This window comes from Channa argus, chromosome 5 (assembly GCF_033026475.1).
Source record: "Channa argus isolate prfri chromosome 5, Channa argus male v1.0, whole genome shotgun sequence".
Lineage (NCBI taxonomy): Eukaryota > Metazoa > Chordata > Actinopteri > Anabantiformes > Channidae > Channa > Channa argus.
Genome location: NC_090201.1, coordinates 15,413,344 through 15,427,771, shown reverse-complemented (window position 1 = coordinate 15,427,771; position 14,428 = coordinate 15,413,344). Strand labels below are relative to the sequence as shown.

At 39.9% G+C, this 14,428-nt stretch overlaps 1 protein-coding gene across 9 annotated transcripts in view; it reads left to right on the top strand.

Moving 5' to 3' along the window:
- Positions 1-1,973: 1,973 nt before the first annotated feature.
- erc2 (ELKS/RAB6-interacting/CAST family member 2) overlaps positions 1,974-14,428 on the top strand; it is a 34,880-nt gene continuing 22,425 nt past the window's right edge. For 4 of the 9 annotated variants that reach the window (XM_067503323.1, XM_067503319.1, XM_067503316.1 and 1 more), the window contains exons 1-4: positions 1,992-2,129; positions 3,152-3,191; positions 6,652-7,449; positions 13,628-13,651. In XM_067503323.1, coding sequence (XP_067359424.1) covers positions 6,775-7,449; positions 13,628-13,651 — 699 coding nt within the window. In that variant the 5' untranslated portion in view covers positions 1,992-2,129; positions 3,152-3,191; positions 6,652-6,774. Of the gene's footprint in view, positions 2,130-3,151; positions 3,192-6,651; positions 7,450-13,627; positions 13,652-14,428 lie in introns of all 9 variants that reach the window. The other 5 variants (XM_067503322.1, XM_067503320.1, XM_067503321.1 and 2 more) reach the window with 5 other exon arrangements.

Genomic DNA, 14,428 nt, shown 5'->3' with positions numbered 1-14,428 from the left:
CGGGTTTGGTAAAGCCTGCAGGGCGGACTGCTGAAACACAACACTTGGGATGTACTGTATTTACCTCATGGCGAGGTCAGTGTGTGACATATGAGTTTATATTGACTTATAGTGCGGCAGCAGCTCCCTCTGTCAGACAGGCTCACAGGATGTGTCGCTCCCTCAGGTAAATCTGATATTTAATGCTTGCAGTCTAAATAATGTACTTTGTAGAGGAGCCTGTTCATCGTTGTGTAACAGACCACACAACATGCGGCTTTATTAGTTATAACTGAATAAATAGTTGACAGATATATGCTTATTCACTTTCATGCTAAGTTGAATGAAAAGGATAATAGTAAAAGTGAAGTGGACGTCACACTTTGTTAACATTTGGGGGATGCAAATGCTATCTTGTGAGATTTCCCCTGCCTTTCTGTGGGTGAGTTGGATTCTGTGTTTTGACTTTCTGTCATGTCTATAAAAAATGTCACCATGGTAGGGCGGTGCTGCTGCTACAGTAGATTAATAAAAGATTGTCGCCTTGCCTCCATGAGTACAACTGTTCACAGATTAGTAGATCTGGCAGTGAACCACTGAAAATCTGTTCATATATTTATTATTATTAGGTTTTCCATTTACTTTTGCTGGCTATTGGAGCTTAATTTCTCGAGGTACGGTCCTGTTTCTATGTCTATATCTATTCTCATCTGCATGACAATTTGAACAATTTTTAGCTAAACAAAATGTATGCATGAAACCCTTTCTAACCACTGTAGTCGTTTTTTTTATCTTTGTTTTTTATCTTTCTATCTATACTGCAAATCTTGGCATCAATCTTCTCATCTAACTCTTTGCAAACGTGTGCATGTCTTTGAGTATGTTACCGGCTTTTATTTCCCCTTCTCTTGCACACTCGGTCCACATTCACACAGTGGTGAGGTAATTCTATGTCAGCCACCAAGGATAAACTGGATGAGATGTGCAAGAGTAGTGACAGAGCGGGAAATCCTTGAAGACATGGGTGCTTTGTGCCCAGAGTTGAGCCTGTCAGGTGTCAGGTCATCTGTCCTGTGCTAGGATTAGCTGACCACAACTTCATCCTTTGGTATATAAGCCCAGTCATTTTTAGACAGTGGTGGAAAAAAAATCGACCACATTTATTAAAGTTCTGTCGTTTTTAACAATGTGATGAACAATTTTGCTTTACTTGAGTTTTTCTATTTTCAACTTTACAGGATACTTAAACTCCCTGTTATTTTCAAATGGGGTTATACTATACTTGTGGTTCTTTTGGCATACTGTGATCCTAGTATAATCTACTGTGCAAATTTCTTAGGTTTATTTTCTAAATAATATTTTCAACAATACCCATACAAAGACTAACACCATCAATGAATTTCCTCTACTCATTGATAATGTTTAAGTGTGCACCTTAGGTTAGCTTATCCTTCTGTGCTGTAGACCTTTGTCCAAAAAGAATTAATCAGACACAAGGCTCTGCTTTATTCCAAAAGGCTTGTTTGACAAATTTTATACAAATGTTGCTCCAAGTGCTCTGAATCACCATTACGTTGTTTAGCATCCTGATGTAAGCCAGGAAGGCAGGTGTAATCATATGTACAGTGTGGGAGGAAGGGCCATCGGGGAGTTCAATGTCAGAACACAAAATTCTCCCAACGCACAAATCACAGGAATGCAGCTGCTGTCAATACAGTATATACTCACTGATTAGATCTAAGTTAGACAAAACCTTTTAAATCCACCCTAAAATGCCACAGTGATTCTGGACACCTGTAAACCTCATCAGCAACATTTAAACTCATAAGTGGCACATATAAAACCTCAAAGGAAAAAAAAAATCTGAACCATTATTAGGTAATGCCAGTGGACACAAACAAAGATTTTCATTCAACATCGATACGATGTGAAATTCAGTGCAGGCCGCTCACCGCATCTCGCCGCCCACCCCCCTCCTGCCAGCTGCCACTTGCAGTAGTGGTGATGCTGCTCCCTGGTGTGTAGAGGAGGAGAGAGAGCGTGTGCGCTGCCCAATGACAGCGCAGGATTCTGAGAGAGGCTGCTGGGGTGAATGGAGTCGACAAGATGCCGTCTAGAGCGGCGAAGGAGAGGAATTAACATCGATAAAGGTATATTTGTTTTATTTCATTTTAAACCCAGCCTATTCGTTTTTCAATATAAAAGTAATCACAGTTATCATCCGAGATTTTGAGCGTTTTGTGAGGACTTACCGGAAAACGCTCAGGCTATGTGCGTTTAAAAAAATCCTTCTCGTTTTATGGCCGTTGATTGCATGGACACAACCAGTCAGTGCTCACTAGATACCTGGGAATTAGCATTTTAAAAGCCGGTCGAAACGAAAGAGCAGCGCCGTATTTCAAAATAAAGGTTTCATTCGGCTTCGCCACGACTATTATTCTTAGTGTATTCAAGTGCTCGACGCGCACCACGCTGTGTCCGTCGAACATGTAGGGCCTACTGAGCTGTCACTTGCTCGGTGGTGCCATCCCATGTTGCATCAAATGTAGCCCAACAAATTCCGTGAAAAGACGAATGTTTAAAGTAAAAAGAGAGGCCCATGTGTAAGGAAGACAAACAACTTAACAGCTGTTCGATATGGATCAGTTTCCATTTACGATCTATTTCTAACACAAGCAGGACTATGGGAATTTGGTTGAATTGTGAACGGGCCATTTGGAGAAGCACATTTACATTTACTCATGCAGCCAAGCAACCCTTGGAGTCATTGGGAGGTATGGGGCGTTAAAGCTCCGTAGCAGAATACGTGATGGAGAGGCTGCATGTGTTGCACTTGTTTAAGTGGCACTGGACCGCACTGAACCGGTTAGCACTTCTCTCTTCACAAGAAGTGTCACCATTATCAGCCCATTATAAGGGCTATTTATAGAGTAACGTCCTTCTTTGTCCGCCCTTCTTTGTCCTTCTTCTGGTACCGCACCACTGTTGTCAGTGATAATTTCTTATTTGCTGTATATCCTTCAACCAATAAGCAACAGCAATTGCCTATAATGACAGATCATTGATTAATAGCAGTGATAGTATGGGCATTATTTGCAAAACTTCGTGAAATCAAATCATTTTGATTTAATTTATAAAGCCCAATATCACATATCACAAATTTGCATTACAGGTCTGTAGAGCATATGGTACTCCTTAGACCCTCAAACTGGGTAAGTATAATATCCCATTCAAACAATTACTATAGATGTCTGTTTGAAAACAAAACGTTATCCACAGCTTTGATAACACAACTTTAATATTCTGAAACTATGAAATAGTAATTCACCATCTTTGTGTTTAACTTTTGAGTATCTTTGGTAAAACTATCAGAAGACAGTGGGGAGGGCTAGTGGGTTTGATTGGCTTTGTCAGCACACACCCCTTGTGTAATGCCAATATTATCACTGTTTCTGCAATAATATGATACTCTCATTGCACTGTGGTGATTTCCCTCCACTCGCACGATCAGCAGTGTGGATCTGGCTGATGCAGGACTAAAACCCTTCACTTTAGAATGGAATATTTAATTTGTTAATGAAACATACAAGTGTGAGAGCAATGTTACTTACTGTTGACCATAAATTAACAATATTGTGCCTGAAGTAGATGTCGATTTCACCCATGGTAAAAGGATTAGTCTAATTATTAGTTAAGCATCAAATAAATAAAGGGACAGCATATGACATTGTAAATTATTTCTAGTAGAGATATGGTTCATAGCTTATCTTAATGTGGAGAGGGGCTGTCAAAGTCTCCTGTGACACAAATTACCAGAACAGCACTGACAGCAGTGCAGAGACCTTGTATTGTTTTTGAATGAGACTTGCCATTCTAAACAATCAGAGAAGACCAAACCTTGTGTGTCACATGGGTAAAGCAAACATAAAAGGAAGCTTGTGCGAATCTATGAGACACCACAGACTTTGACACAGCTTCAGAATTTCATGCCCTGGGTCGCATATTGTGGCTAAATAAAGTTGCATATTGTGGCTTTATTAAACAAAGAAATGTCATCACTTAAGTCATTTATAGAAAAAAAAGCAGCTCCTGCAATGAAGGGAATTGCAGCTTTGCTATTGTAGATTTGTTATAATTTGGGTGGCGTGAAATAAAACAGAAAAATCTGCAGTAATTCATTAGCTGGTATTTTCCACCACTTTCTAGAATTTTCGAACTAATTAGCAGATCTAAAAAATACTGGTTAATAATGTCATTTCTACACACTTTACATTATTTGATCAAAGCCTTTGGAAGTCAGTATTTCCTTCCTAATGCTCTAATGCATCCAGCGATCAATCAGTAAAATCTGAGCAGACCTGTGCGATCAGGGTGTGTAGACACTGCATGGACTGCATGAACAGAAACACCATACCATGCAATACAAATGTTCTTTTGCATGTAGCTGTTTAGTACACACAATTTATTTTGTTGAGATACTCAGAGTGGCATTAAATGTGTGTCTTATTTTGTCATTTTTGTTTTTAATTCAAATTTTAATAATTTAGAGGTTATACTGTAGACAGCGTTCTTTTTTTTAATAGTGTTTCATTAAGCCTTTGTTAACTGCAGTGGCTGTTGGTGAAGATTGACATGAAGCATGGGGAGTGAGGGGGAGGACATGCACGTTCCTCAGCTGGAATCAAAGCAGGGATGTTGCTGTCACATGGGATACATCCCAGATCAGTGGCTTACCACCACAACACAGTTGGAAGAATTTTTTTTCTCACACAACTTCACATAATTTTCTGTAATTTACAATCACAAAGGTAGCTACATAATCAAATCATACTTGATTGTACTTAATAGTATATGTCAATTTTAACAAGGAGGCTGACGTGTGAGATTTCATAACGTAAGATGACGTAAAGAGGTACAAAAGACTTGAAGCCCATTGCTGAATGCTGTTTGATTCATAAAACATTCACCAGTCTTCACAGAGCTGCTGTGACTGACCAACGAAGATGAGAGCATTGATGGTTGTTGATGCATATTTCTGCATATTTAAGATTCAAACATAGTTTGCCCCTGTCTCTTGAAGGAACATAAAATTTGTTGTTTTCTACTGTTATAGGCTACAATATGAATCATACCCTTAAGGCATTTACTCTCTAAGAGTTTAAACAAATTCAGTTAAATGAGTTCAGCCATTTTATATTTGTACAGTCCAGTCCAAATTTCTAGACACCTGTTATTAATATAGCTAACAGAGGGTGTCCTGTCTGATCTCCTCTGCCAGGCTGCAGTGATTTGCTCCTGGCCAAGTGTTTCCTTGCAGATGATGGCTCTGCGAGTGTGGATGAGACTTCCTGTCATCACAAAACCTTACTTGATTTTATATGCCATGGAGACCTGCTGACACATGGTTCTATTTGGCTTGAACTGCCCCTTATGTCCTATAAAGCAAAATAAAAGAATTTCCTAAGATAAAAGCTTGGGATTATTAACAAGAAATCACCCATGTAGCCTTTAGAGCAGCATGTTACATTGCCAGTGCTACAACACACACAAGCTGCTTTTGGCCACAGTTTCTTCACTCACCTTTTGGAAACTTATGCCACGGTTATGTCAGATGACTGAGGTATTTTATCTCTATTAGCCAAGACATAGTCACCATGGCAACTGGTGTCTGAGCAGCGACTGTCACCAGTGGAGGAAAAGTACCATAGTTCTTTTTCAGTGAAGAAGGACCAGACAACTTATGACTTTAACTGCCCCCATGTCTTTGTTTCCAGCATTTGTTCTTAAACGGCATCTTTTATTCAACATTTAATACCATATTGGAATAATGAAACCATCTTCACCTGCCATCTCAAACGTTAATAACTCGTGGACTGTGATATATCTTGTGATATATTGAAGCTTTAAAAAGGGAAGGCCATTATTACACAATTAAAAATTAAGGCTCCCTTATCCCTTTTTAGGCAGAAGGATGTGCACTGTTTTAAAAATCTTTGAAGTTTTATGATTTTAATTAAAATTGCAATTAGAAAAGCTGATTAGGTTTTAGTATGGTATGTCTGTTATGTTTATATTCGCTAATTTTGTTTATCTAGAACTGTATAAACTGTATACATTTTCCTTAGTTGATTTATCACACCAGGACAGAAATGCTCTTAACCCTTCTCTATTCAGGCACTTAAACAAAAACATGCATTGGATGCATCTGATCTATAAATGATCACCATCACTTATCAGAACAGACAAATACAGTATGAGACATACTGCACTAGCCTGTGTTTTAATTAGTCTGTTGTTTAGCTGATATACTGTGTGGTTTTTATTCTGTCTATCCTGTTTGTATCAGCAGCATTAATGGGATTTAGATAAATGCTTGCCAGTGGGAAATCCAGGATGATGCTGGGAAATTCCTGTGGGCCTTTTGAAATAGGAGCCACATACTGTAATATGTGTCAGTTTGCTGGTGATGTTGAATAATACAGTCCTAAAGCTACCAGAACTATATCCTTTTTCATCTACACTGTAGCAATCTCCAGGACAAATCCATTTGTTTCACCCAGCTCAATTTCTGAAGGAAATGTTCTTTTTTAAACTACATGCCTTTAGCAAGCTTTTCATCTGACACAAACAGTTGTTATTCATCTAACAGGTGCTTCTCTCCTGTTTCCTCAGATCTGACTTTGATGTGCTCCAACTACTAAGTCACCCATGTGCAGTTCGGAGAGTCAAAGCATTCTCATTTAAGCACGCCTCTGTTAAGGACCCTCTGGTGGCTACACTGCAGATTCACAGGACATGTACGGCAGTGCCAGAGCTGTAGGCCACATAGAGAGCAGCCCTGCACGGTCCCCACGCCTGCCGAGGTCCCCCAGACTGGGCCATCGGAGGGCCAATAGCGGGGGTGGGGGTGGTGCGGGGGGTAAGACACTCTCCATGGAGAACATCCAGTCGCTCAATGCTGCCTATGCTACTTCAGGGCCTATGTACCTGAGCGACCATGAGGGTGTGGGTTCCACTGCCACCTACCCCAGAGGCACTATGACTCTGGGTCGTGCCACCAGCCGGGCTATGTATGGGGGCCGCGTCACAGCCATGGGCAGCAGTCCCAACATTGCTTCAGTAGGGCTGCCCCATGCTGACCTTCTGTCTTACAGTGACCTGGGCTCCCTCTCCATGCTACACCACCACCACCACCACCAGGGGGTGCCCTCAGCCCTTCTGAGGCAGACAGTGCGGGGCAGTGGGGGGGAACTGCTGGAGATGCAGGCCCAGCTCAGGGAGATGCAGAGGGAGAATGAGATGCTGCGCAGGGAGCTTGACGTGAAGGATAGTAAGTTGGGATCGTCCACCAACAGCATCAAGAGTTTCTGGAGTCCTGAGCTGAAGAAGGAGAGGATAATGAGGAAAGAAGAGGCAGCACGCACATCAATCCTCAAAGAACAGATGAGAGTCACTCACGAGGAGAACCAGGTGAGACCAGCCCTCTGAGCTGTCATAATCCACTCATTACTGCAGTAAATTTCAGTTTCTGCTAGTCAGTTATCACTTTTGATCTGTGTCTCTGCTTTTGACATCCTCTTTTCCCCAATGGACCACTGTCTTCCTCAGTCCAAGAATTTAGAGCTTTATTGCCGTCAGTCATGTTGTTCAGTACTTTCTGACACCTTTCTGGAAAGAGTACTTTGTGTGCATAAATATTTAAATACACACTCTCTTTGCTTAGTTGTCTAGTATAGAATCAATGTGAGAGAGAGCACTTGAGCAACAGGAAATTCTAAACAATTTAATCTTGTTTTCTGTAGCCTACTTTTTTACATCTGAACAAATATACGAGGCTTTTGCCTTGTACGATGTATGAGCCACAGTTTAACAAGACAAACCTGCTCTCAGTTGTTTATTGATTGAGGGAAAAGCATGATGCCACAGCATCACTTCAGTTTAGTTCATTTTTAGATTTTATTATCATATTGGCCCCAGAGAGTGAGATGTCAAAAGATTTCTTTGTTTGCCTTCTTGTGAGTGTGTAGTCATGACCCAGTTTAATCACTTACTGACAAGAGCAGGCACAAAACCAAGATACAAATGTCAAGGGAACTTAGACACCCTATGTCTTTCTCTCTTTATCTTTGTCACTCCCTTATTAAACCATCTTTCCTTTACTTACCCTGACTCTGATTATCTCTCACGGTCTATTCCTGTTCATCTGGCCTTCACAATATATATAAGCAGCCAAACATCACATACTATTATTTAATTCATTCATTCAGAAGAATGCTGTGCGTCACCCTTTGTTTTCATATTGTTAAAGGTTTTCTCAGTCACAGGCTTATATTATCCTCATTTTAACATCTCTGGGACATAAATAACAGCAAAAAGTTAGCTGACTCATAGTGCAGAGAGAGTGCTTGGATATAAAGCCCTTGGTTTAGGTTGATAATTCATCTGCAAATGAAAGTGCATGACACGTTGAGGTAAATTGTGGAATAGGTCAGCATATTACTTGACTGGCTACAATGAGCTCTACCGTGTGTGTGAGTGTTTTCCAGTTTGAATCAGGCTGTGGCATGATGCAGCAAATTGCACAACGCCTCAAGCAACGTAAGGCTGAATTTTGTGAGCTGCTCGTGGTTTTTGTGCCGTTCTGTCTGTGTTTCTGTCTGTCTGGTTGAGTGACATTGTCAAACACAGACAGGCCAGTAGGCCACTCATTACTCAAAGTGGCAGACACTGTCACTCCACCCTTCAAGGTTATAGCAGACTACCGTTGGCGTGACTCTTAAATGAGAGCAATGATTACCGTCTTAAATGAATACGACTTATCTGTTTTCCCTCGAGTTTAAAGAGGCTTTTGTTTTTCAGCTGGCCCTAAAGGAGAGGGTGTAGAGCTCTGTTCCTTACAGTTGGAGGAGTTTACCTGCTGGCGAGCCTTAGAGGGGAGCCAGAGGTACTTTGGTTCCCTTATATCTTTATGATTCATGAAAATGTTGGAGAAAAATGTGCCTGTTCAAGCTAAACCTTCACTGAGACTGACCCAAGCCATTTATCATTTCACTTATTCCTTATGTTCAGTGCGATTAAATACTCGGTGTGGATCACAGTGCTGTATATATATTTTTAGCCATTTACACTGTAGAAACTGAAAGTGTCCAGCAGATTATGAAAGCTGTACAGTGTGGGCTTATGTGCCTTTGTGCTTGATAGAAAAAGAAGATTCTTTTTTATCCTCAGCCTCATCCGTCAGTGTTCTCTCCCACTCTGCACTGAAAGATATTTATATCCTTCTCGGTACGCTTCATTAATGAAGTATGTCAGGTAATAAAAGGCAGATGTGCCTTGGTGCTATAATTGGTCTTTTCTATCTTGATTTCTGGGGCTGTGAGGCATCCTTACATAAGTGTATACTTATGGTGGATGGGTTTGGTCACACCCATCGGGGTTGTTGAGAGGGTGACTGAGGAGCAAATTGCCTCATTAATAATGAAGTAATTTCAGGCCAATCATTACATCTGTCTTGTAGGACCCTTCACAATTGCATCAGGTGCCCGAGGCTTCTATTAGCTTGAGCAAATGCCATGCATTATTTATCTTGTGAAAAATAAGATCTGAGAATATGCACCTTTTTTTCATCACATCTTAAGAAAAGAAAACCATTCAGGCATTATGGTCTGTTTTGCAAATCACCCACTTCACTGTGAGTGAAATACCAACCGTAGCCTGCAGAGCTTTAATCAAAACAGTCGATGTAACTCGAGGCAATGATTAGTCCAGGACTGTTTTGTGTGCTGCATTTTTAATATCCTATGCAACTGGTTCAGGCTGTTGTAATACAGAAGCATTTGACTTAAATTCAGCTGAAATGTTTTTGTCGTGCTGAAGCTGGACAAGAGCTGCTGGAGGCAAGTGTGTGAGCTAGAGCGTACCATATCTGACTGAGTCATGACCACTGCTGCTCAGCCACCCAGTCAGCCTTCATCAACACAATCCCCAAAATGGAGGCTGAGCCACTCTGTCTGTGCAAAGACACCGTGCCTCCGACTTAACTTGTAATGATATTATTTACTGTTATTTACCAATTGTTACATGTAACTGAATATTAAAAGTGAACATGTGAGCAGGGTGGCACTGTTTTTTCAAACTAAAGTTTAGATTACATCGTAACTGTTGGTTACATTTTTGATTGTAGGTTTCTTCTTTTGTTGTTCAGCCATCTGTGTGTTCAGCAGCCTATGCATCACCAGCAGTCTGTATTCTGTGTAGGAGAATTTGTTTTCACATACGGTTCAAGGTTATGGTGGTTTAACAGGTGTGCATATTGTGTATGATGATACGTCCAGTATGTTGAGTTGACAGTTCTGTGCAGTAAATGAGCTTGCAGCAGTCATATGTACATGATGCACAAACAGATCTATGTTTTTAGCAATGTCATGACACAGTGAGCTGAAGGAGCCCATGGATCCTTCCCTTGGCAACTATAGTCATCTGAGCACACAAGATGGCTGCTGCCTCATTCAAACGAAAGGAAACTGGTGAAATGAAGAGTGTCTCTCCTCCATAAAATTATATAGAGCTGTAGAGAATCCAGGAAACATTTGCAGAGAGCAAGGGTAGTAAGATTAGGAAAGGAATGGAAGCTGGAAGAACAAAGCAAAGGGGATAAGACATTTTACAGTCCAATGCTGTCTTTTGTCCATAAGAAAACTCCAACAGTGAAGAGATCTTCTTTTAACAAGGAAAGAAGATCAATTCCCTTTGTTCACACTGCATTATACTAAACACATTAAATTAAACAAATCACAGATTATTACGTTTTTAGTGAAGTTTACAGTTTTTGAATGTCTTGCAAAAAACTAACCAAAGACATCCACAGTCTCTTCAGGAAAAAAAAACAGTAGCTTTGAGAGTTTTCACATCTCTTTGCAAAACTCATTTTGAGACATGCTAGCAGATTGGCTTTAGGGGTCTCAGTCCGATGGTTGCTCAGCCACTTTGGTCAAAATAACTAAACATTTCACTAAGCCACTAACTTTTCCTGCATGTCACATGAGGTCTCATCTCAATGAACAGTATTGTATTGATTCCCATACTCCTGGCAATCATGTCCGGGAGATTAATTATACTGATACAGTACAAAAATATGTTGATTGCATACAAACTTAGATTAAGTACTTAAAAATAAATAAATAAATAAAAATACTACCATACCAGAATACTGCAGTTCAGCATCTTTCCTTGATTCTCTTATTAAGTCCTCTTATGAGGCTGAGTGTCCACACCCCCAATATCTGTTGAGTCACGTATGACTCATAGGGGCTGGTCCAATTGTGCACGGTGGGCACTAGAAGAGTGGCCATGTGTCACTTCAAACTCAAAGTGCAATTACACAGATGGAATCACTGGACTGGCTCATGTGGTTTAGTTCAAAGACAGAAGGTTATTGATCACAACTGAGAGAAGTACTGAGAACAAAGGGAGAGGGAGTCTGGTAATATAGAGGAGAGAGCAAAGGGGTTTGCTTTGACAAGTTTAAATTTTTCCTCTGTGCCACATTTAACATGGCACAGTTTTACTGTGCAAACAAGGATTTAGTTTTAAACCAGGAAATGAATATTTAAATTATAGCTCAATGTGCATTATTAGGTTAAGTTTGGGGTTAAGTTGCATCAACACATAAAATATAACAATTTGATGTATGTAAACTTATCCCTAAGCCTAACAAAATACACTTTCTGCAAGCACAATTTTTTTTATTTCTTTTTTTTTAAATCATCAGAAGTGACACATGTGGATCAAAAAATGAGGTTATGGTAAAAGAAAAAAATATTTAATTAGTGCAAGAATTTGCTTCTCCTTTAATAAAAATTAACTACTTGTCACGATTTGAATTTTGGTGGACCCCAAAGTAATCATGGAGAGAGGGAGTGTAACAGACAAAGTAAGTTTTTTTTTTTTTTACACCAGAAGGGGGAAGAAAACTAACCATCACTTCTAAAAACAGAAATAGTTCAGACAAGATAACAGATTAGAAACTTAACTAAAGACCCCAAAACTGGAAACTACTGCACAACGGCCAAGACATAAATACAATGACCAGGGGAGAGCCAAAACAGAGCATGCACATACAAACCAAAAAGCAGAGGCAGGAACAAACAACTACTGAAACTGTGCACATTACAGAGCAAAGAAGGGAACACAATAAACCAAACCTCAGACCAAGGAAATCAGATAACAGAGCACTTGACATAGAGTCAGAGACTGGGCATACAGCAGGAAAGCTCGACAAGAATCTGGCAGTGAACTCAGGGGAGAGCTGGATAAAATAGGCAAGGGAGCAGCTGATGATGACTAGTGAAGCTGACAGAATAAACTATGGAACAGGAAGTGTGAGAAAGAGGCTCCGAAATAAACGTCCAGAGCAGGAAGTGAATCTGTTGAAGACAAAATGAAACCCGGAGCCAGATCATGACACTACTAGCATAATTATTTTCTCCAAGTGCATCCAAGTGTGCTTTCAGGGGAGTTATTCTTTACATGGTTACAACTCATCTTTAGCATTTTGATTGGTTCTTAAGCCCAGCTACAACAACAGCACATGTATTAATCAGAGGACAAGAAGAGATTTCATACAGAAAACATTTCATCGAGGATTACTGCACATATTGCAGATGGAAATAACTTATTGCACTGTCAGTAAAATGTTTTAGTTTTAAGGTTTGGACTGTGTGCAGATCATTTTCTGTAATTGATGTCGATGTTAGTAAGTGATGGAGATGCAAATGAATGCATTACACACACAGTGTTTGAAATGTACAGTATGAGGTGGTTTCTGTTGTTGGACCAATGAAACTAATGAAAAAACTGTGTAAGTGAATGTGACCAGAACTGCTGAAGATGGCAGTCGTGCTGCATTCAGCAGAACCTTCATCAGTATCTTCTACTGACAGCACTGTTCCCTTATGGTTGGAAGAGTACATGTTACATCCATACAGTATTACAGTATGTCTGATCTTGTACTTAGTTTGTAATAGCATTTTTGCCGTTTTAATAAGGTTAGGGATTAATACACAGTTGTATTTAACTAATAAAGCAGATCAGCATCATTGTCTACCCTGCTGCACTACTGCTAATTTTGTTTCTAATTCTGCTCTTCATTTTATTACTAACACGACTTAATCCATCTATTAAGTATCCATCTAATCTAACATCGATAGTAATTGTAAAATCCAGGTGATTGATCTGAGTCCAATTAGGGCTGATTTAAACCTTTTTCTCATCTCTCTCCAGAAAGGTCATCTTGATAAAGTCATATTTTGTTTTATGTATATTAACTTTTTTCATGGCAGACATTTTGACTTGTGATGACAGCTAAACTCAGTCAGCATGAGCAATACCAGACCCTGGAACCAACTCATCTAAATGAAAGACAGCTAAATTAAAATTATTAATTTGACTTTGGCTGTCACTGCTGTGATGGCCCAAAATGTCTTCTGTGAAAAATGTACTGTGTACTGAAGACCAAAAACTCTCACTCACTCTCTCACTTTAAACTCTGGCTGCTTTGCGTTAATCATCCATCTCTGTTGCATCATGCTCTGACGCTCTGTTTTTACCATACATTTGTTTTTCTGTTCATTCTGCCCATGCTCTGCAGCTGCTGGATGCCAGGAGAACCAAGGTTTGTCCCAATGTTTGCACCACTTGTTGTGTGCACAACATGGAGTCACCTTCAGTGTGGCGTGTATTATCAGACACCTGGCAATCCCTTTGCACCTTACAACCTCCTCGCCTCTGAGACCTATAATCTTCAAAAGGATGTGATAAAATTTCAGCAATTTAGTCAACCGTTTTGTCCTGTGAACCCTCATGTTTCCTCATAAACCCAGTAAGACTATAGATAGTAATGGGTTTGTTTGCTTAATATCAATCCAAACCTGTCTAGTGCTCCATCCTGTTGTGGTACCACACACCCTACAACCCCAAACTTCCTGTAAAGTTGGCTTGATTTCAGTGTCAGTTTCCACTCTGTCACCTTGGGCCTATTTCTGTATACGGACTGATCTGTTGCTCTGGAGATATCTAGTGGTTGAAAATTTCAGCAGGCCAACACAGTCTGAATCAATCTTTCACAGAAAGTTGGTCCTAAAATTGCTGCCATGAACCCAAAACCAACACCGCTACACACAGTGAAAAATGATAGAATACAGTGTGTATTTTTTATTTTTATTTATTCTGGACATACACAAATTCCAGACACCTTTATTAAACATGTAGCTTTTTCCTCGCTACAGTTTATGTATAATGTACTGTACATAACTTGTCTACCTATTTGTCATTATTTTCCAATATATAAATAAGTATGTGATCATAAGCAGACAGTATTTTCAACACAGGGCAGTGCTTTATTAAATCATTTTACTTTGGACAACCCTTTGTCCTATTATTTTATATCACC